Below are 22,688 nucleotides of genomic sequence, written 5' to 3' on the forward strand. Positions count from 1 at the left end.
GGTTCCCTATCACAGGGCAATGAGAGCAAGCAATATTTATATGCTAGAAAACATCTTCTATTTATTGATAAATTGATAAATACCAAAACAGGAGTCTTTGACTACTTTTGTGAATTTGGATAATAAACAAATGTAATTGAATATTCTGACTGGACACAATTCAACCCTTATGACTGGCTTGAAATTGCAGGCTTTTTGTTATCTTGCTAATGGCAGAGGAACAAGAAAATCGCTTTCTTGAGATCTGAACACTTCCACTCTGAGAAAAAGGTAGCATAGAAATGAAATACTGTAAATCTAAACACAATGAATGAAACTAGTGTGGCTTACAGTGCAATTCTTTACTTTACTACTCAAAACTAAATGTCATAGTTCTATGAGACTTACTTGCATGTAACCATGCATCAGATTGCAACCTGAGCAGCTCAAGATTAACAGCAAGGTTGCGTCCACAATAGCATATGATAAATCACACAAAAATGTTATTAGATCATTATATTCCTGTTTTCATTTTCAGATCCAGCTATTTTTGTGCTGTTATAAACAGTAGTCCATCTTCTTAAAGTCCTTTAAGGAGAATCTTAATTTTAAATATTATTTTATTTTATTTTAAATATCATTGTTTTAAATATAATGCTTTCTGTTTGTATATTCAGTCCATTTATATTTACTTATTTCAGTACTGTACTGAACCAGCTATTTAATCAGGTTTTTGTGGGGTAGGTGGATGGGAATTAATTACTGACTTCTTTCCATTTTTCCTCTTTTCTTTCCATCACATCAAGAGTTTAAAAGCTCTAACACAGGGTACTGCCAAGTTTCAGAATGCAAATAATATTCCATAGATATATGAATGTCTTAACGTTTTTATATGATATTACAATACGGCCTTCCATATCCACAGAGGATACATTCCCATATTTATTGTTGAAATGCAAAAGCACATATAATCACTTTTTATGTTTTTATTTCTTTTGATATATTTATCTTTCTAGAATTTTTATTAACATCATTTCTTTACACCAACCACTATGTTAACACCATGGTTTGAAAAGCCAGTTAATTAATCTATGAACTGCGCTCCTCCAAGTAGGAGCAAATATGAAACATGAATATGCAAAATGAAACTTTCAAAAAACATTGGAAAGATCTCTGCTAAATCACTTATCTTCATCTTGAAATTGTAGAAAGATTCTGGTAATGTGGAAGCAACCTTCTGGATAATATAGAATACTGGCTGATGTGAGGAATCTGTTTTCACTTTCATCTAAATTTGGACAAGCTATGCCTCAACAGCATTACAGGGCTCTAAGTAAGGCATTAACCCCAGTAAACTTTAAGAAACTCGCCAAACTTCATGTATCGCTACAAAATGTACTTGCTATTTATTCATTTGTTCTTCCTTTCCAACTCTCATTAGAAAAGATGACTAACATTAGAAGCAATACAGATGTAGAAAAGTTTTAAGTAATGAAAATAGCAAGTCACAAAATAATTCAGTTGCTAATTCTGAAACACTGTGAGTTGCCTTTAGGATCTGATGCTGCTTAGCTAAAGATTTTCAACAGATTAAAGCAATGGAAGCTTAATGGCTATACACAATTTCTGTTTATAATCCTTGTACTTAAAATGTTTATATTCGCATAGAACAAGCAGAGTGTTTAGGCTTTTTACAGTCACATTGACGTAGGAAATGATGCAAAACACTGGAAATGATTAAGTGGGAATTCACACTAGAGTTCAAACCTTATTTGAACTACAACAAAATATAAAGTACTCATAAATTCTGTATCTAAAATTACTATAGTGAAAAATCTAGTGCTTGTGTATCTCTTTCTCTGTCACAGCAATGTTTAAATCTCCAAATTACATCCATGAGACTGCTGCATCCTCCTTCCTCCCTTGTAAGAGTCACTGCAAAGGTGGGACTCTGAAGTCTACTACAGCAATTATCAAGTCCACTATATCAATACTATTACGGAAGCAGACATTCAAACATCTATCCTGAAACACAATGAAGTTCAAGGACTTTCTCTACTTGGAAATTTGACAGTCGCCACCTTCCAAACACAGATAATGTTGACTTGGCTGTTTGTGTTAACAGTGATAACCAAACAATTACTGAACATTTTACAATATATGACTGTAAACCAGCACCTAAAAAGAAAACATTGCTGAGCACTAATATTACAGCTTCAGCAGTGGGCTTGACTATGCTTTAAGAATTTTTCCTCTGCCAAACTAATCAATGAACCCATACTGCTTTATGTACATTTGTTTGTTGTTCGCTGTTAACTGCCCTCGAGTCAACCCCAACTCATGGTGACCCTATCAATAAGACCCAAGCACTTCTTGGCCTCCAGGAAGAATTCTGGCTTGATCTGTTCAAGGACCACTGCATTATAGATTAAAATTGACTTTTCCATCTTAAACTGAAGCCTGTTCTCCACACTTCATTAACCAAGAAGAAGAAGAAAACTTGTCTTGCTCAGAAAAGCAATTCAGCATATCCAGGTTTCACAATCTTCTTCAAATATATATATAAACATGCCCAGAAAAGCCCTTGAAATTTAGTCTTTCTAAATTCACTAAAGATCAGAGTACACAAGACACTGTTTACTGAAACTGAATGTATATGCATTAGATTTGAAAAGCCTAACACATGGCTAATCTGGCTAATACTCCCAAGGTACACAGCAGGGACCTGAGATGCTGAGTTCACAACCTTGTAGCGTAAATGTGCTCTCTGTGTGCCAGAGGCACTTCTGATAAGATCACTTCCTTTTTTCCCCTCCTATGGTTCAGTGTTGTTAATGGTGTTGCAACATACAGAAATTTGACATTGCAGAGTTTCTTGGCAGGGAGATACAGAAGTCGGGATATTTCCAAAGCTGTATAATGTGTCATGAGAGATGTGGTGGCATAGCGGTTTGAGCACTGGACTATGATCAGGGTTCAATTCCCCGCTCAGCCATGGACACACACTGGGTTATCTTGGGCAAGTCACACACTCTCAGCCTCAGCAACCCTGTGATAGACTTGCCTTAGGGTTGCCAGAAGTCAGAAATGACTTCAAGGCTCATAACAACAACAAATAATGTGCCATTCAAAATAATCACAGAATCCCTGTCAGAATAACACCAATTTTATTTAATGTTTTAAGATGCACAACAGGATGTGAGACACTGAGTTTAAATTACTGAATACAACCTCTGTGTGTGTGTTCATTGTGAAACATTATTCTTTGTCCAATGTAATAAAAATAACAGAATGGGAGACAGCAAAAGAGGCTTGGGGATAGAGGTTAAGTCTCACAAAAACATAGAGCAACATAAGACGAGTCAAGCCCAATGGCAAGCAATCCATGACTAGCTGTGTTGCTAAGACAGAACAGTAGTCACTAATGCAAGCATGAAACACCAAGGAAAGTTCAATTCTCTTTGAGTGGTCGAGGTTCCTCTTTGCAGCAAAACTTCTCTCTGCTCAAAATCAGACAAAAGTAGCACAGGTACCAACCACTCACTCACTCATACACTAAAGTAAGCAAATGGTAACTGTGAGGAGAATAACCGCCTCTGACCTCTGGTCATGCAACTTATCTTCTTTCTTTAGGGTTGAGTGGGGACCAGGCCTAGGTCTGTGAAACAGAAGGAGTGCATAGTGTTCCTTTCCACTACACCACTCAGCCAGAAAGCAGAGATGAGCGAGACCAGTTCTTCCCATTAGGCAAATGAGACAGCCTCCCCAACAATTCCCTCTGAGGTTCATCTGGTCATTCTCATCCTTTTGGGCTGGTGTATAGACAGCAATACAATGACCCTTGTTATATGCTGGGGTTTGGTTCCAAGATTCCCTGTGGATAACAAAATCCGTGGATGCTCAAGTCCCATTAAATATAATGACATAGCAAAATGGTGTCCCTTATAAAAATGGAAAATCAAGGTTTGATATTTGAAATTTATACTTTTTTGGAACATTTTCAAACAGCGGATGCTTGAATCCATGTATACAAAAATCAGTGTATAAGAAGGGCTGACTGTATTTGCCCGATGCCGGCCTGGGTGCCTGTCTTGTATTCACTCAAAATGTCCAGCACGATTGGGTTGTGCTGGGAAAGGCCCTGAGACACAGGGCCACAGCCAACTCAGGAGGAGCAGCAAGCAAAAACAGTAAGCAAAGCAGAATTTCAATTGACACACTGCCATACAAAAAAAAGCACTGGTAACAGATACTGTCATGTCTCTTTAGTTACCATCCAACTGTCTCTTAATTTCCACCTATAAACCCAGAAGGCAAGAGAAAAGAGACAATAATTAACTTTGCGCACTTGTCTGCTTTCTATCTGGGCAGTGCAGCTGTTAAAAGTGTACTTTCTTGGTCATGTGCCAACTTCTTGACACACCACCCAGCCATCCAGCAAAACTGACTGGAAGTAAAAGAGACAATCCTTGCTGGCTTTCCTCATTGTTTAGCAGCCTTTCTGGGCAGGCAAGCCCTAGCATTAAGAGAAATGAGGTAGCTCTCTCTCCGTCAGAAGATTTGGAACATCATAAAAAGGGAGTAAACTTATAATTATTTATTTTTATTGTATTTTGAGAAGAGCTCTAGGGATTTGGTTTCATGTGCCAAAATACCTGGGTGAGCAACGAGCACAATGAAACAAGATCTAGGGTGAATTGGCACCATTTGTTGCTTCACCTGAAGTAGTAAAGTATCTAGGCCAAGCCTGGCATCTGAGTCGTCATTGTCATGCCACACACTCAGACAGCAGGTGAATGTAAGAACCAAACAGCTACCGCCTCTATTAACCTGTCCAGGTATTTGTATGTGCCCCTTTTCTGGCCAATATCATAGTTAGGACTGGGCTCAGTGTGCCATCCTAGCCATTACCCAGAACAAAAAAGCTGCAACTGCAAGAAACTGCCTCCACGAGTTTAGGTATAAGGAACAAGAGCATTTACACAGCATCGACTGCATCACCATGATCCTTAGGGAGAGTATGTATCCTTAGCACCAGGGAGTGGAGACAGCCATTTCTACTCCTCTTCCAGGGGGTCCAGGCATCTGAGAAAGCAGGCCAAGTCTTCAAAAGCTTAGGCCCAGTTTGCCTCAAAGGTGCTAGAAGATCTCTTTGCATATTCAGGGTAACCAGATGTCTTCCCTTTCTAGGATGTATCTTACATGTCATCCTTTGTCCAGGAGGAATCCCACAATCTCCTCCATTTTGATGCTGCAACATGAATTTCTATTTCTGTGAGTGTTTTTAGCTTTCGTTTGGTCCTGTCCTACCTTTTCCTTGAATCCCTTCCATTTTTGCAGTGCCTTGTCCTCCCTGGCGGCAAAGACATCTGGTCACTCTGTACATATGGATATTCCAGACTAACACCCAATGTCCCTGAATTCCACTCTGATTAGTGACCAGCCATCCTTCTTTTCCAGGACATGTCCTGCATTTCAGCTTCTTGTCCAGGAGGAATCCCACAACTTCCTCCATTCTGAACATGCCGCAAGAAGCATGACCAGGGGTCCTCCTTTCCTAGGACATGTCCTCCACTTCACCCTCCTGTCCAGGAGGAATCCCACAAGGTCCTCCATTTTGAATAGGACTTAGCAGCATGCAGTTCCATATCTACGAGTGTTTTAGCCTCTTATTTAGTCATGCCCTACTACATTTTCCCCCTGGAATGTCCTCCATTTTGCGGTGCCTGGTCCTCCTTGGCAGTGAGGACCCCCTTCTGGCCTCCCCAAAACAGGCTCCCTTCAGCCCCACAGAAACTGCCCCTGAATAACAGAGGAGGGGGTGGGGAATAGGCAGAAAAATGGGGAGGGGGTTATTATAGTACCCCAAACTGTGCCCTTTAAGAGATTCTGGACTCCATCTCCCAGAAGCCTCTGCCATGCTGGCCAACAGTCTGGGATTCTGGGAGCTGAAGTCCAAAGCCCCTGCAAGAGCGCAGTTTGGGGGCCACTGGAAGCCTATGAGGGGGGCATAGAGAGGCGAGTCCTGGGGATGCAGGCCCTGAAGAGGAGGAAAGGGCTGGGGGCAAGCCATCTCCTCCTCCTCGTCTTCCTCCCCCTCTTCTCCCGCCACCTTCATCCAAGGCCCGACCTCCGCAGCAGCCCTCACCTTCTGCCGGATCTGGCCGGAGGTGGAGACCTTGCGGATGAGCTTCTGAGGGGAACCGGGCTCTTGCTCGGGCTCGCTGTCCGAGGACTCCTCCGCAGCCGCTGTAGGGGCGACGGCGGGGGCCCCGGCCTGGGACTCACAGCAGCCCGCCGCCGCCGCCGCCGCCGCCGCCATGCTGCGCCGCCAGGAGCCGGCCGGGCAGCGCCCCCTAGAGGCCCCTCCAGCAGCAAGACGCAGTCTGAGGGGAAGCGGCGCCCTCCTGTGGGCCTGGCCTGGCTGGCTCCTCAGGCGCCCCTTGGAGGCAGCAGCCACGCGAGAAATAACCCGGGTTGGAACCACTTTAACTCGTTTCTGGCTCAAGGCTATGGAGTTCAATGACTCTCTATGGGCAAGCATTCCCCAATGATCCCCTATAGGCACATATTCCCCAATGATCCCCTATGGACAAGTATCCCCCAATGATCCCCTGTGGGCACATATTCCCCAATGATTCCCTATGGGCACGTATTCCCCAATGATCCCCTATGGACACGTATTCCCCAATGATTCCCTATGGGCACGTATTCCCCAATGATCCCCTATGGACACATATTCCCCAATGATCCCTATGGACAAGTATCCCCCAATGATTCCCTATGGGTAAGCATTCCCCAATGATCCCCTATGGACACGTATTCCCCAATGATCCCCTATGGACAAGTATTCCCCAATGATTCCCTATGGACACGTATTCCCCAATGATTCCCTATGGACAAGTATCCCCCAATGATTCCCTATGGGCAAATATTCCCCAATGATTCCCTATGGGCACGTATTCCCCAATGATCCCTATGGACAAGTATCCCCCAATGATTCCCTATGGGTAAGCATTCCCCAATGATCCCCTATGGACAAGTATCCCCCAATGATCCCTATGGACGTGCATTCCCCAATGATTCCCTATGGGCAAGTACTGCCATTTGTTTTAGTATGACCCATTTCTGCCGTGCAGATGCAGCCTCAGTTTTGCTTTCTTGTGTAGATTAAGAAGTTGCATTCACTTGTGACCCTCCTGTGTCCTTTGAGTTAATAACAGAAGTAATGTGTAGTTGTAAAAAAAAAAAGGATCCACGGAGAGACATCTCTGGTTAGTCAGAGCCCAATATATTTATCTATTTCAACATTTATCTTGCTTCTTTCTATGGTAAATCATAGGGAAACACAAAGAAGAAAAGAAAGATGCCTCAGTAGAAAGAAAAGTTCTAATGCAGCTTGTTCTCTGTTTTTAAACTTTTCTAATGTTGTTGTTGTTGTTGTGGTACCTGCTATTATTCCATTTTAGACCTGAACTACATCATTTCTGGCAGAAAGCAAAGCTAAGGCAATAGCCATCTACTATTTCACTGAATTCACGTTCTAAATAAGAGGCAATTGAGAGACTACCTTCCAACTTTACACAGACACAGTGGCATCATTATGGAGGTACAGAGGATGCAGATTGCACCGGGTGACACCCTACAGAGGGGTGTTCATCCAGTGGGGTGGTACACCCAGTGGGACTGGCCAATTGTTGGGGAAGCAAAAGAGAGTATTGTGTCCCCTTCTCACTTGCCCAGCAGCTGCAGTGGACCCCAAACAGTCCTCCAGAAGCCATAGCAATGCCCCCTCCAGTGGCAGAGGCTGCTGGAGGTGGCAGTACCTTCTGTTTGGGCTCTGATGCGGCTGCGGCCATGCCAGGTCCCAAATGGCCCTGCAGAGGCCACAGCAGTCTGGCTCCCCCTGCTGCCACCTCACACTGGCTGCCACCAACCCAAGGGATGCCACTGAATGAACAAAAACCAGGACACATAGCCAAGCACTCAAATGAAGCAGTAAAAGAAATGTAGCAGGAGAGCAACTGATACGAGTTTTGCAAGGCAATAAGAGTGTGGCCAACATGGCAACAGATCCTGAATTGTCCCAGTTTGGCAGGGGCAGTCCCAATTAATCCCCTGTCATTTCACTTAGCTGATTTTAAAATGTCTCGGCTCCTTTCTCTTCCTCCTACTGTTCTGCTTCATTGTCTGTTTACTTTGGTTGCTGCAAACAGTTCAAAATGCAAAACTGGTTTGCACCCAGTTAACTCAGTGGAGGTAGAGAAGGGGAGAGGGCAGAATCTGGACCTTCTCAGTAGGCTCAGGCAAAAGTAAACTGCTGCCGTCGCTCTTAGCTTATGTGTTCTTCCTCATTAATAACTTTTGCCACCTTGACCACACGCCAGAATTGCTTGGCCATGCATGTTCTGGTTTTCATCTGTGAAATTTTGGAGGATGTGGTTTAAAAAATGGAGCAAGAGACTGACTGATAGACCAACAACCTATTTTTGCAAATTCAGCAAAGGTGAATTCCCCATTAGGGAACATTTATAAACCGTTTCATTGGGCAAATTAGCCCTTGTAATTTAGGCATATTAACAGTAGTAGTTGTTCATATTAATACATAATACTAAACATTATGTATTAATATCAGTAGCTAAACATGAGATTAGCATTAGATAATTAAACACTGAAAAGATAGGCATCCAGTCCTTGGTGAATTGATATTGAATGTAAGGTTATCAACACTGATTTGTATTAAATAATGAGGTTATTTTCTGAAGGAGTGGACATTATTCCAAAGGTTCTGTTTAATGAATTTCAGGATAAAATACACTGTGTATCTTGTCTTATATCTCAAGCAATTCTGGATTGATGAGAAATTATTTTTTGTGAAATAAAACTAATATTAAGGGGTTTTTTAACACAACTTCTAACAGAACCATTCACAAATGGCCATGTTCACAAAGGAGCATTCCTATGGAGTCCCTGGACATATCATGAGAAGACGTAACTGAAAGGACAAAATGCAAAGACATATCATGAGAAGATGTAACTCGTTAGAAAAGACAAGAATAGAAGGCAGTAGAAAAAGAGGAAGACCACATTCCAAATGGATAGACTCAATCAAGGAAGCCATAGCCCTGGTTTTGCAAGACCTGAGCAGTCTGTTGATGACAGGGTGACTTGGAGGTCTCTCGTTCATTGGACCACCATGAGTCAAAGTCAAGTTGATGACAATTAACAACAACCACCAAATCAGCCACAGGAGAGTAATTTCCCTACCCCCTTCTCCATTCTTGGACAGTGTTCTTTTATTGTTTCCATTTGGATCAGGCATTAACACCTGCTAGTCAAACATCATATAGTGACAGTAAATAATATGCTTTCTCTCTCTTCCCCTCCAAGTCAAACAAAGCTTTTTTTTGGGGGGGGGAGGGGGGAACAGAACCCAAAATGCCTCCCCAAAATGCCTATTTCACTTTTCTTTTTCTCACACCACCAGCAAGAAGTTTTCTAGACAATTCTCCTGTTTGGTGCTGTCTAGATGTTTTGGACTTCAACTGTGATGAGCCCCAATCTCCACCATCTCTAGTCAGAAATTCTGGGAGTTATAGTTGAAAATGTCTGAAGGGAAACGTTGGGGAGGCTTGTTCTAGATTGTTGAATAGGCCCTGAAGCAACATAATTTTTTTTGTACCTCTGGCTCTTACAGGATGGCTCAGCATTAAACCCAACATTGTTGATTTGTGATACCCCATGATAGCAAGCATGTTGATCTACATTACCATTTTATTTGAATATATATATAAATTCATTGAGGAAGCAGCCAGAGAATTGTTTCTGGTACTTCCTTTTACAAATTCAGGCAAGTAGAAGGGAATTTTTAACTACACAGGAGAAATGTATGTCCTGACCCTTGACTTCACATACAGAATAATACATTTCAAAACCGTTGTTTATTTGCTAAAAATGGAATCAACAATTCTTCATAATACAGCTGGATGCTTACAATGAGCTCTAACAATTTATTAAAAATCTCAATTTATTCGGTTTCTTTATTCTAACAATAAATAAAGACAAACATTTTTAACTGGCATTTTAAAAAATCTCTTGTGGCTTAAAATACAATTACTTTATACTGTCTTTGCCATTAGATACATTTTTGTGACTTTCGCCATTCATTTGTTAATCTTTTTCCTCGTATTCGTCATTTTCCGAGACTGCTTTATTGTCCATCTCAGAGTTCTCATCTTTCAGATGCTGACGAGCAAACTCCTCAATTACCACTTCACTACAAACAGATAAAGACAACTTTTAAAATCACATGTATCTTAGTATTTCAGAGAAGTATAGAATCATAGAATTGGAAACAACCACAAGGGCCATGCGGTCCTGCCACTGAGGAACACACAATCAAAGCACTACTGACATAGAGCCATCCAGCTTCTATTTAAAAACTTCCATAGAAGGAGACTCAACAAGCTCTCCATCCTAGGAGATGACAAGATAATTTGTAAGATACTGAGGTGAGGGTTAAAGTTTTTGTTATGAGTACTGCTTCTAAATACTTGTTAAGCATATACGCTAATATGACCATTAGAAGTATGGCTTTTGAAACACTCAAGTAATTTTAATTCAGTCAAACAGATGGGAACCTTCTGGAAAATCCACTCCACAGGGTCTATCTGTTCATCACTTTGTTCTAACCCATTCTGAGAATATACAAAGATATTAGTGCCACTGGAGTCCACTACCTCCTATTCAGTCCCTAGTTGATGAATGAATTTAATTTAAAAACAGTGGGGAGAGAGGTTATGTCCCACCCTACCTTTGCACACATAGGAGAAAAAACAAACTCAGAGCTTGATATTATGTATCTATTGTATCATCTCTGGTCCTTTCTTTCTTGTCTCCATCATCATTCTTGCTACCAAGGGTAGTCTTAGTGGCACAGCAATGAAACAGAAATGTTTTTCTTGTGGGTTTTTCAGGCTATGTGGCCATGACCTAGAAGATTTTCTTCCTGATGTTTCGCCAGCATCTGTGGCTGGCATCTTCAGAGAATGCTTGCCTGGAAAAAGCCTGGGGAAATTCTCTCAAGATGCCAGCCACAGATCCTGGCGAAACATCAGGAAGAAAATCTAGATCATGGCCACATAGCCCGAAAACCCCACAAAAAACCATGGATGCCAGCCATGAAAGCCTTAGACTTCACAATGAAACAGAAATTTAACCTTCCTTCTGAAAATATTTAACATAGTTTTCAATCTTTGTCTGGAAGTTAATTTCCATATTATTGGTGAACAAAATAAGATGTGTTGTGTGTGCCTTTGCTACATCCCTATAAAATATTTTATTTCTAAGTTTCTTGGGCACACACACAAATAAGCAAATTTGTGAACGCACGGCAAGAAGGCAAAGCACTGCTTAGCTTCAACAAGATTGTTTTCATTATGTTGTAAGGAGCCTACTCTGGGAACATAAGGACAAACTAATTTAACTCCTTTTCATGATTACTCCTTTAGAATCTTGGGAAATTTGAAGCACACAGTGATTATGAGAATTGTAGGCAGGCACACACCCCAAATCTCTCTCCTGACTAAGATAACAGTAGCAATAATGTACTAATGGTCCAATCCCATTTTATATTTACCTGTAAGGCATACTAGGTTCTGTGGAGTATGCTTCTGTCTTGAGTGACTAACTTCATAGACATGCAAGCCTTATAGCCCAGTGAAAGTTCACTGATTGCAAAGTGATGGCATATTGTACCTGTGTTCAGTGACTCCAATGGGCTTGACCAAGCTTAAATCCACTTGATCAGGCTATTGGATTGTGATGTTATACATGTTGATTTAGGAATATATCTCACTGAACTCTTCACCTTTTGGATGCTTTATGAGTTAGAGGGCTCTGAACTGAATCTAACTGAGGAACCGAATCCAACTCACCACCTTCATTCTGCAGCTTAAAAAAAGATTTTTTAATGAACAAAGCTATTGTGATTTCATAAATGACCAGAGCAGAAAATAGGTAGAAAGATAATGAAACAAGTCTTACCTTTCCTTTCCTGTAATAATAGGCATATAATGAAAAGAAACAAAGAGAGAAACATTTAGCTGAATGTACTTGTGAACAGATTGTTTCGACTCTGAAGATAAGAGTGTCATCTGTGAAATAAGAAAAAGCTGGAAGTAGGTGAAGAATATTACAGTTCACCTTTTAACTGTGAGTCTGGTCACAACAAAAGCCTCTTTATTTGCTTAAGACCATCAAGACCAAGTGGGTGATGAAGTAAGAAAGTGACAATCATGGCAGTTTAAATTCTCATTTTTTAAATCAGGAGTTTGAATATAAAAGGTCAAAAGTTGATAAGATTTGGTACTTGCTGAAGTTAAGCACATTTTACCATCAAGCAACAACTCAAATAACACATGCTATGGAGACAGGGGCTGCTTTCAGCTTTCCTTTAATCTAGAAATGTGTTTGTATAAAGTGGTTAGAGGAGACGGCAGTGTGGTTTAGAGAAGTAACCGTGTCATGTTCCCTTCAAGCATTTCAGCATAAATGGAAACAGGTAACCACTTTGCTTGTTTTGTTTTGTTTTAATAAAACAGACATCTCACAAAGAGATCTTGTAGTACCTTTGAGAATAACTGAAAGAAAGAAGTTGGCAGCACGAGCTTTCATAGACTACAGTCTACTTCCTCAGATGCATTTAGCATCTTGCTGTTAACCTAACAATAGAGCTGCTTATATTTTTCTTGGGTCCTCTTCTTTGCTTTTAAAAGCAACCTAGTATCTATTATTTAACACCACCATACTAGAAAAAGAATGACCTGATCAATTTCTGCATATCATGCTTCTGGTCTGGCTACAAGAGCAGGGCAAGTAAGAAAGGTAGCACTTTATACAGACTTTATAAACTGTATAATTACATGTAGACACAATTATCACATGATCACTTAGTGAATGTACATCTGAAATTAGAAAAGTACTACTAGCTCTCCCAACAGAATAAGTATCCGAACCATTCTAAAGATACATAGCACAAGTTAAAAATATGTTAGAAGTCACACATACTAAACTGGAAGCCATGCTCTTTAATCCCAAGTACATTAAAATCACAAGTTGCTTATGAAGAAAATGCTATTTACATGTGCTCAGGGATGCTCTATACACACTGGTAGAGTCCAAGCACTGGGAAGAGAATCTGCAGTTGGGATAATAGAGTTAGGCTCAGTCCTAGTATCTGTGACATTTAGTCCCAAATCTAGATGGCTTGGAGCCAGTTGCAATAATAATAAAAAAGAGAGAATAGTGAAAAGCACTGTACATATATATAAAAGCACCTAAATATAATTTCTCAGATTTAGTGGTTAAGTAGATGCTGGTGCTAAGCCCTAGAAGGGGATATATTTTATTTTAGGTAACTAACTCAGGTATTTTTTGTAGTATTGTTCAAAAGATTTTCTATAAACATTATTAGTACAGTATTGGACAAACTCAGTAACTGTTCCTTACAAAATGTTCTGTTAACAATGTAACCTAGAGTCTTTCCTGAAACGGACAAATATTTTAAGGTCCATTGGAAAGGAAAGGGGAAGATTAATTATAGATTTTGTCACAGTATCCTAACAGATTCACAGAACTTCCAACAGTTCAGAGCTTCAGTGTGACCTGACAGTAAATAAGTGGCCCCAGATCCTCAGGCTATGCATAAAACTTGGAAGAAAGAGATAGCAATCTCTCCTTCTGACTGCCGTGAGGTGAAAGTCGTACAGGAAGCAGTGGCAGTTATGAATAAGAGGACTTTTAGCCAGAGGAGGTTAAACACATTTCAGTAGAATTTCAATTAACTTCAGATTTACAAATAATTACATAATGATTTCAAATTCTGTGCCATTCCATTTGTTGCACCAATATATAAGATCAGCAAAGACCCAAGAAAAATCTTTTTAAAACAAGACGGAACTTACTTACTATACAGTATTTCATTTATAAGTTATATAACAGATGGGAGAAATGCAGCCCAATGGCTGCATGCAGGCCACAAGGTTGTTATTGTGGCCCCAAGGGTATAACATTTATTTTGGTCTCTATGGGGTATGGAGCAAATTTGTCATATGAGGTGGGGGAGCCCGGATTGTTTTGGGTCCAGATGAGATCTTTTTTCCAACAAGAAGTGACTCAGACATTGCCTCCTAGGCCTCTCTTGGGCCTAAAATGGTTCAGCCCCCAGAAAAAAATGACTAATTGCTGTTTACTTTCTATTGCATCCCAAAATGACTTTCCCTCCAGTTTCCAACATCATATATTTCAAGTAATCTAATTAATTCCTCTTGGTTTTTACCTGTTTTAAAGGAAGAATCTTCTTCTATATTTCCACCATATTAGAAGGATATCATCATAAAGTTACAAGCATGAACAGAAAAGCGAATATAGGGTAAGTACAAAACTATACCACTGACCTGTAGGATTGACCTCTCGCTTTGGGTGCATCAGACGGAAGGGTATTTCCATACTCACCTCACTTTGGAGAGAGGCAAAAAAGAACAAAATATGTATATTTATTTATTTTAAAAGCAAAAAATCTCAAAGCAACTCAAAACAAATTCATTAAAAATAACAAAATATTTTAAAAATGCAATAAAAACACACAGTTCAGGCAGTAATTCATATTAAAATTTAATCAGACTTAAAATGAAGAAGAGTTATGAATCCATCAGTATCTGTAATTCATCTTAATTTGTCACAATCCACTATTACAAGAACTGTAATAAATTCTGCTTTTGATTAATTATTCATAGTATTTTCTATAGTAGGAATTTTGAAATGGTCATTTCCTCAGCTTTCTTGTATCCAAACCTATTCCTATGTAATATCTGCCAGTATTGTCCTAGGACTACTGCTACTACTACTGTATTACAATCCTTTTCAGATTTCCATTCAGTGCTTTATCCCATTGGAAACAAAATTTGGATCCTCCACAAAAAGACAATAAACAAAGGATGAAAGATAAAAGTCCCAGTTGGGAAGCATCCATGGAAGCAGAATCAAGACTGCATTGGGTTCTGGGAAGCATGTCATCTGCCTCATATTTTGTGAGCACATTAAAGCTTTCAGTAGTGAATGTTAAAACTTCCAGTAGTAAAGCTTTAATCAGCTTTATAGGTGTTCAACAAGGAAGATGTCTTCAATATGGGGAAAGCCATTTTATAGGTATTCAGCAAGAGGAGATCCATTTTCAGAATAGCCTGAAAACATGAAGGAGTCTTGAAGGAGAAAGGAAATTTTAAACTTTTTTTTTTTTACCTGGAAATAAAATCTCCAAGCAGGCTAGGATATAAACAAAACACAAAATCAAATCTGACAATATCCCATAGTATCTATTCCTAAGCTAGATACAGTTCAGATCATCTTCACAACAAAATGCAATTCAGATAGATGGACTGTTCATCCTTGCTGTCAAGCTCTCATACCCTATCATATGCCAACAAGTACACTACTTTGATCCTGCTTCACAAGGTTTAGTTACCTTCAAGAAAGGGTGTATGCAAACATTCAATGGCCAATTACAAGGATGTTTTAACTTACAAAATATGGAACAATTATTTAGAACTAGCTAAGCAAATTGATATTTTCAGAGAATATAAGAATGCTGTATAATCACATTTTAGTTTTTCATCTTGGGCTAACAAAACAGGACAAGACAGAACTGCCTATGTGATATGTAGAGAGAAGATAAACAAACAAGCATTGCTCTTACCCAGAGACAGTCAGCTTCACCTTTATCTTGTAAGCAACCAGGATCCCCAGAACTGTCTTATCTATCCCATCTTTAATACTGTTAGAAACAAATAAAAATGTATATGAACATGATGTACAACTTCAGTGCAAACTGACAAATAACAATGTGCAGTTTCCCACATCTTCACCAATTAACAAAGCATAATCCCATATCTGTTTTCCAGTTTATATTCTTTCACTTAGGAGAAATTCCTTCTGAAAACCCAGCAAGAAAACATGATCCTAGTGCAAGTTGAACAAAGTGTACCAGATCCTACTATATTTGCATTTTATTTCTTAACACAAGAAAAGTAAATATTAACTCCATATTCCCAATTTGGTTACGGTTACTGATGCCCTTCCCATTCGGGACTTACATGGTACTGGAAGCTAAGTTGGTATCTTCATCCTTTAGCTTCCCATCTAGTGCTATGCCCTTTTTCACTCTGTTGTTTGCCAGCAGGGGCAGAACTGTTATTGTCTTCGTCAGGATACAGTTTGGCTGTATTTTTTCCCTACAGTACATACAATAAGAGGGTAGGGACCAATATGCAATTTTAGTTCCTTGATAATGACAAATATTGGCCATCTATTTCTCTACCAATGCCAGTATGATTTTGAAGAGGGACGAGAACACTTCTGCAATGAGGTAAAGCTTTTTGAAGTACTAGTGAGTGTATATGTGTGCCTCTGGGTATGTGTCTTAAGCGAAAGACACAAACTTAATCTCAGTAAAAAACGACAACAACAAGAAACAACACAATACACAGATGCTAATTTCAACACTCTAAAGAACATGGCTAGTCCTAGAATTAGGTGGAATCAGGTGTCCATCTGAGGCAACTACTACTATGTGGCAGGGAATTGTGGCAATTTGGTTTTGTGCTACATGTCCTGTTCTGTACCAGCGTCCATACATCAAAGCAAGCCTGTTGCCTTCAGCATGGTGGAAGACACAGTTCTATAGCGGTCATCAGTGCTAAGGAAGATTAAGGTGTTATTCTGAGTGTTTCTAGAACATGAGACATCAGAAGAGGACTGTCTTATCTTGGTCTTTGTCCACTCTTGCTAATTGCCTAAACATTTAAGGGAGTAGAAATAGAAAAGGCAAGTAATAGTACAGATGAGGATAAAGCATGGCACACTCACTCTGCCTCTTCAAGTGCCACCGTCTTGGTGTAAAAATCACTGGAGTACAGTACCACATTTGCAACCTGCTCCACTAAAGAGAAAAGAAGATAGGTGACCGTCAGGTAAATATAAAACAAAACAAATTTATGGAGCAACCTTCAGCTCTCCTAACATATGGGAAAAGAATAAAGAGCATCACTGAGATCTAGGTTTTATTCTTGGCATTCTCTCAGGCAAGCAGAACAATCCTATGCAGTTGTTATTACTCATTGTGTCTGATTCTCTCTCTTCACGCCATCTGTGGCCTCATAGGTAGAATTATGGTGGCAGAATGCAAGTAGTATTTTTCTCATATCAATGGCAGTTTCTATAAATCTGAGGGTTGTTTCTTTCACACACTACACATTGGATTGTCTCAATGCATCACTGCCCATTACTGTATGCTTTAAGCTGTGCTACTTCTTTACTGCTGCCTAATAAGAAGCTTCTTATACTCTAGATTTATAGACAAAGTCAGCATCCTACCTGACACACTGATCTTCTTAACCACTTTTTCTGTATTGTTGATCACAGTCACTGTGACAGGGATTGCCTCACCATGGTAATAAACCTGCAACAATTGGACCAGTTTAAAAGAGTTTTTATATAAAGCAACTTAATTTTAATGCATTTTTGTGATCAGCCTTCCAGGAATGAGCAAAGGCAACTGTTGCAACTGCTTTCAAAGTCCTTAAATGGTAGGGAAAACAGAACAAAAATGATACATTGATGTATATTACTGTAAATATTCTCTTCTTGGAAGGTCCAAGCGAAGCAGTCTTTGTATTTGGACTAGAATAGCCCAAGAGAAACAAGGACATGTGATGTTATATCAGTAAAATCAGCTCTCTTTTGGCTCCACCTCCACTTTTGACCATAGCTGAGCTTGGAACACATTACAAACAGCAGGGCAAAAGAGGGCATTGAGGTCAAGGCCCATTGCCATGCCAGACTACAGTAAAGTCAATCATTCTTTGACCCCCACCTTCTTTGGGTCCAGACATGCCATAGTGGAAATGCCAGCTTTTCAGTGTTTAAACCACATGGAATGCCTGTCTGCTGTAACAGCAGACAAGGATCTAGCAGAGAAAGTCATGGAGTCTCCAGCAGCATGGCAGGAACAAAGGTAGAGATTCTGTACAATCCAATGAACTGTCTGCATAAGATTTGACTAACTAGACTAGTACTATTCTACAGACAGAAAAGCCAAAGCATGAAGGCCACAGTAAAGGCTGATGCTATAGAAGAGACTCTACAGCCTGAGACAGAAATTTCATTGGCTTTAATAGCCAATTGAGATCTCTTCTCATCGGGTATTTCAAGGAAGCATCACTTTTTTGAGGGCCAAGGAATCAGACAGGAGGGCTGCTATGAGGGTTCTACTAAGGGAACTTTCAGATTCTGCATTGTTTGAAATGAAAAGGAATATAAGGTGGGGTACACACCGCCCAAAAAGGGCGGTCTGCCCGTGCCGTTTTTTGCTCCACGAGGACGCCGCAGCGGACAAACCGCGTGGCTCCCTCGCAGAGCAAAAAGAACTTGCAAAAAGTGGGTTCTTTTGGCGGTGCCATGACGCCAGTGTGCCAATGGCGCACTCGCGATGTCATTATGGCGCCGCAATGTGCGGACACTAGGCGTCTGTCACGTCAAAATGGTGGCGCCCATCTGTACAGGGTGCCGCCATTTTGATGCCCTCATCACGTGCTAGGGGTGAGGCATGTATGGGTGGTGCGCCCTCAGCCAACCCCTAGCACATGACGAGGGCGCACTATAGGCCCATCTGGATCGGGCCTAAGTTATCTGTAATGTGTACATCTTGCTTCTCCTGCAAACTGGTATCCCAGGGTGAAAAGGAAAAAGGAACTTAGTGTGTGGGGTATTATGGAAACACAGTAGCCTCCAGAGAAATTTCGGTCTTTGGAGGAAAGGTCAGTGGTTTTAGAGTTGGCTTCCCTGGGGTGGGAGCACTAACCAGCCATAAACATTTGTCTCATGGTGAAGGTAAGATTTCTGACATGAGAGGACTATTTTTTCTGAAAAAAGTAGTCCTTATAAAAAGGAAGCCAATGATTTGGAGAAGGGAGTCCCATAGATATTGCTAGAATAAATAAGGATGTGAAACTGAGACTGGAGTCTTCCTCATAGGGATGTTGGAGCAGGCTTTGACTTCCTTGAAGAGATGGCATTAAGAGGTTAAGAAGAGAAGATTCCAAAATGGTCATACATCTTGACAATTAGCCAGAGGAAGAATTTGCAAGGACCCAAAAGCTCTTCAACTGAAAGAAGTACCTTGTTCTCCTTGATTCTTCTGTGTTGAGCTTCTCTGTAATTCTATATCTGTCTACTGAATGACAGAGCTAATTTAATAATAATAAAAATAAATTTTATACCGCTTTTCCAAAAGATCAGAAGAGTGTACACAAAATTTAAAACCAGTTACAAACACATCATAAAATAGATAAAACCAATAACACAATACAATATACAAATCTAAAACAATCATTCAAAAGGGTGAGCCAGGAAGTTGATGGGATCAAAGTACACTAGTTCATTTTCCAGAGGGGAAGGCTTGACAGAAGAGGAAAGTTTTTAGTCTCTTTTTTAATGTTTCTAGAGGGGTGATCAGGCGGAGTTCCTCGGGAAGACTGTTCCAGATTTTTGGGGCTGCTACTGAGAAGGCCCTCTGGGATGTAATAGTGTATTTAGATGATGGAATTTCTAGCAAGTTCTTCCCGGTTGTTCTGAGTGTGCGGGGCGGATTATATGGGGAGATGCGTTCCCTCAAGTAACTCGGGCCCAAGCCATGTAGGGCTTTATAAGTAATAACCAACACATTGTATTGTGCTCAGAAGCGAATAGGCAGCCAGTGCAGATCTATCAGAATAGGTGTTATGTGGTCAAACCTGGAAACACCAGTGACCAATCTGGCTGCCATGTTTTGTACTAACTGAAGCTTCTGGGCTTGGTACAAGGGTTGCCCCATGTAGAGCGCATTACAGAAATCTAAGCGAGAGGTTACCAGAGCCTAAGCGAGAGGTTACCAGAGCATGCACAACAGTTTCAAGGTCCCTTTGACCCAGGTAGGGCCGCAGATGGCATATCAACCGAAGTTGATAGCAAGCACCTCTGACCGTCGCATCTACTTGAGATGTCAACTGCAGAGACGAGTCCAAAAGTACTCCTAGACTGCGAACTTCGTCCTTCAGGGGAAGTGTGACCCCATTCAGGACAGGTGGATAAACTTCCTTCCCCAGACCTGGGGAACCTATCACCAGTACTTCCATTTTCTCTGGATTCAAACTGAGTTTGTTTTCCCTCATCCAGCCCATTACCGACTCCAGGCAGGCATTCAGAGGAGAGACGCCATCCTTAGTCACTGAATCAGTCGAGGGCACAGAGAAGCATATTTGGGTGTCATCAGCATACTGATAACACCACCCCGGATGATCTCTCCCAGCGGTTTCATGTAAATGTTAAACAAAGTGGGGGACAGAATATCTCCCTGAGGGACACCAGATGTGAGTTCCCTCTTAGAGGAGCAAGTGTCCCCCAACTGCACCATCTGGAATCTGCCCGAGAGGTAAGATCGAAACCACTGGAGCGCAGTGCCTCCGATGCCCAGCTCCCTCAGGCGTTCCAGAAGGATACCATGGTCAATGGTATTGAAAGCCACTGAGATGTCCAAGAGCACCAACAAGGTCACACTTCTCCTGTCGATGCCCAGACGGAGCTCATCGACTAAGGCAACCATGGCAGTCTCAACTCCGTATCCTGCTCTGAAGCCAGTTTGAAATGGGTCCAGATAATCAGTTTCATCCAAAACTGCTTTGAGTTGGAAGGCGACCGCTCTCTTGATCACCTTACCTAAAAATGGCAATAATGAGACTGGTCTGTCTCAATTTGCAAGCACTGCCGTCAAGAGACAAGCTCCATGGTTCATGATCTCTATGTAGAAAACTGCAGTCTTGGCCATCCTGCCCATCAAATGTTTGCATCCAGTAATCTCTGCTGCACTGAAGCCTGGTATGTTGGAATCAGAGACAGGGGAGCATATAGCTGTGGGACCATTCAGAACAGTAGCCCATTTGGCTCTCAACCTCACCTTTCAAATGAAAGGAAATTTTGCTTTTGCTTTTACTATTATATAGCTGTCTTCTTCTTGCCTTCTTTGGCAAACATCACAAGGGAGATGGGAAAGACAAAATGCAATGAGATTTTGGTTTTGGCTCTTTACAAACACTAAGAAGGTTACAGAACTAGGTACAGTCTGTTTGGCAGTCCCAATTCTATGGGGAAAGTGGGATATAAATAAATATATAACAACCACCACCACCTTGCAAAAGAAAAAGAGGATGTTAAAATAAAAGAGGGAAGAATGAGGAGCACGGGGAGGTTTGCAGTGGTTTGTAATCCTGGGGGAAGAATTTCTCCCAGGCAAAGCAATGAAGGAAATGTAAGAGTCAGAAGGCAGGTACTTTTAGTGATATATGTCTTTGCTTCTCTTGCATGGTGGCTAGAATGCAATCCACTCTCATGGATGTTGAATGGAGGACCTCCCCAAGAGTCTACACCCAAGTTAAAGAAGTAAAACATACTTTTATCTTGAGAAGTCAGTCCCATATGCAGCAACATCTCACCTCTTTGCTGAGGCATGCTTTCAAATGTAGAGGTCTCTTTGACAAGAAAAACTGCCAACTAGTCTCTGCATGAGGCTGGGGTCCTGCCTCTTCTGGGGCATATTGGATTTTGCGAATCATCAGACGCACTGAGTTCCTAAGAAATGGAAGAAATTTTTGCTTATGTGCTAAAGAAACTGAGCACAAGAACCTGAATCGTGAGCAGTGGCTTAAGAGACTTCTCCATGAAATGGTAACAGTTTACATAGTTTTGTGTCACCCAAACACTATTCAGATTTGCAGAAAATGCACATACAGATATAAGACAGCAAAATGAAAGATAACAAATTATTTTATCTATTTGTTTTAAAGTTATAATTTTTTCCAGCTTAAATAGGATGCTATAGAGATGGAAAAGATGCAGACAATGACATCTGTTTCTGATTCAATGCCCATCAAGGCCAATATTACCTTTTGAGAACTGTCTCTTCTGGATCTTCTGCATAGAAAGCTTTGACCTCAAAATCTACTCCACAGCACTGCAAGAAGGGAAAGATAAGAGTGAGAAGCAGATGGAACAGTAGGTTCTTGTGACTGACTGTATGAAGCATCTACAAGTAAAATAAAACAGTATTCAGGTAGTTAACCTCAGTTCCTTTTCCCTCTGAATCTATCCTGTGTTACCAACTTTCAACATATACCTCCATTTTAGAAATTCCTCCACCGTTTTTCCTACACCAGCTTCAGTTTCCCAGCTCAGTTTCAGTTTCCCAGCAACCAAGATCCATGAGAGAATTTCCTGTCATAACTTCAAGAATGAGAAAACATTTGTCTTCTGCACTGGCTAGTGGGCCCGTTCACAGTACACATTTACAGCACTATGAATCCACTAAATGCCATGGTAACATTCTATGGAATCCTGGGCAGCGTTCCCACTACGATTTAAAGCAAATTGCTGATTGGGTTATATGACCGTTGTTCCCAATGAAACCTGTTCTGATCCTACTGTGATTGGTTTCAATCGTGATGAAGTGAGGCAAACGCAAAAAAACCGCTCTTTCCTTTGGCAGTTCTTTTGAAAAGAATCAATTCCAAAGTGTGTTCAACAAGTGGGAACGATGGATCTGAATTACATCATTCTGGAGGGGA

The 22,688-nt window shown here is 40.8% G+C and overlaps 2 protein-coding genes across 4 annotated transcripts in view; both read right to left on the reverse strand.

Moving 5' to 3' along the window:
• Window positions 1–6,308, reverse strand: part of DGKD (diacylglycerol kinase delta) — an 83,888-nt gene extending 77,580 nt beyond the window's left edge. Inside the window, exon 1 of the mRNA XM_042458174.1 lies at window positions 6,128–6,308. Coding sequence (XP_042314108.1) covers window positions 6,128–6,301 — 174 coding nt within the window. The 5' untranslated portion in view covers window positions 6,302–6,308. The remainder of the gene's footprint in view (window positions 1–6,127) is intronic.
• Window positions 6,309–9,636: 3,328 nt separating this feature from the next.
• SAG (S-antigen visual arrestin) lies at window positions 9,637–22,313 on the reverse strand. Of its 3 annotated transcripts, XM_042457686.1 has the most exons (11): window positions 22,241–22,313; window positions 22,011–22,078; window positions 21,561–21,696; window positions 17,410–17,494; window positions 16,903–16,975; window positions 16,131–16,268; window positions 15,734–15,811; window positions 15,280–15,303; window positions 14,436–14,497; window positions 12,025–12,034; window positions 9,637–10,255 (listed from the first exon to the last, which is right to left on the reverse strand). In XM_042457686.1, the coding sequence occupies exons 1-11, from the start codon at window positions 22,244–22,246 to the stop codon at window positions 10,150–10,152; spliced, it is 786 nt and encodes a 261-aa protein (XP_042313620.1). In that variant the 5' UTR covers window positions 22,247–22,313; the 3' UTR covers window positions 9,637–10,149. The 3 variants fall into 3 exon arrangements, with proteins under 3 accessions (XP_042313620.1, XP_042313618.1, XP_042313619.1); XM_042457684.1 differs by lacking the exon at window positions 22,241–22,313 and having other exon boundaries at window positions 22,011–22,157; XM_042457685.1 differs by lacking the exons at window positions 15,280–15,303; window positions 22,241–22,313 and having other exon boundaries at window positions 22,011–22,157.
• Between the last annotated feature and the right edge of the window lie 375 nt (window positions 22,314–22,688).

The sequence above is a fragment of the Sceloporus undulatus genome, chromosome 3 (genome assembly GCF_019175285.1).
Source record: "Sceloporus undulatus isolate JIND9_A2432 ecotype Alabama chromosome 3, SceUnd_v1.1, whole genome shotgun sequence".
In the NCBI taxonomy this organism is placed as follows: Eukaryota; Metazoa; Chordata; class Lepidosauria; order Squamata; family Phrynosomatidae; genus Sceloporus; species Sceloporus undulatus.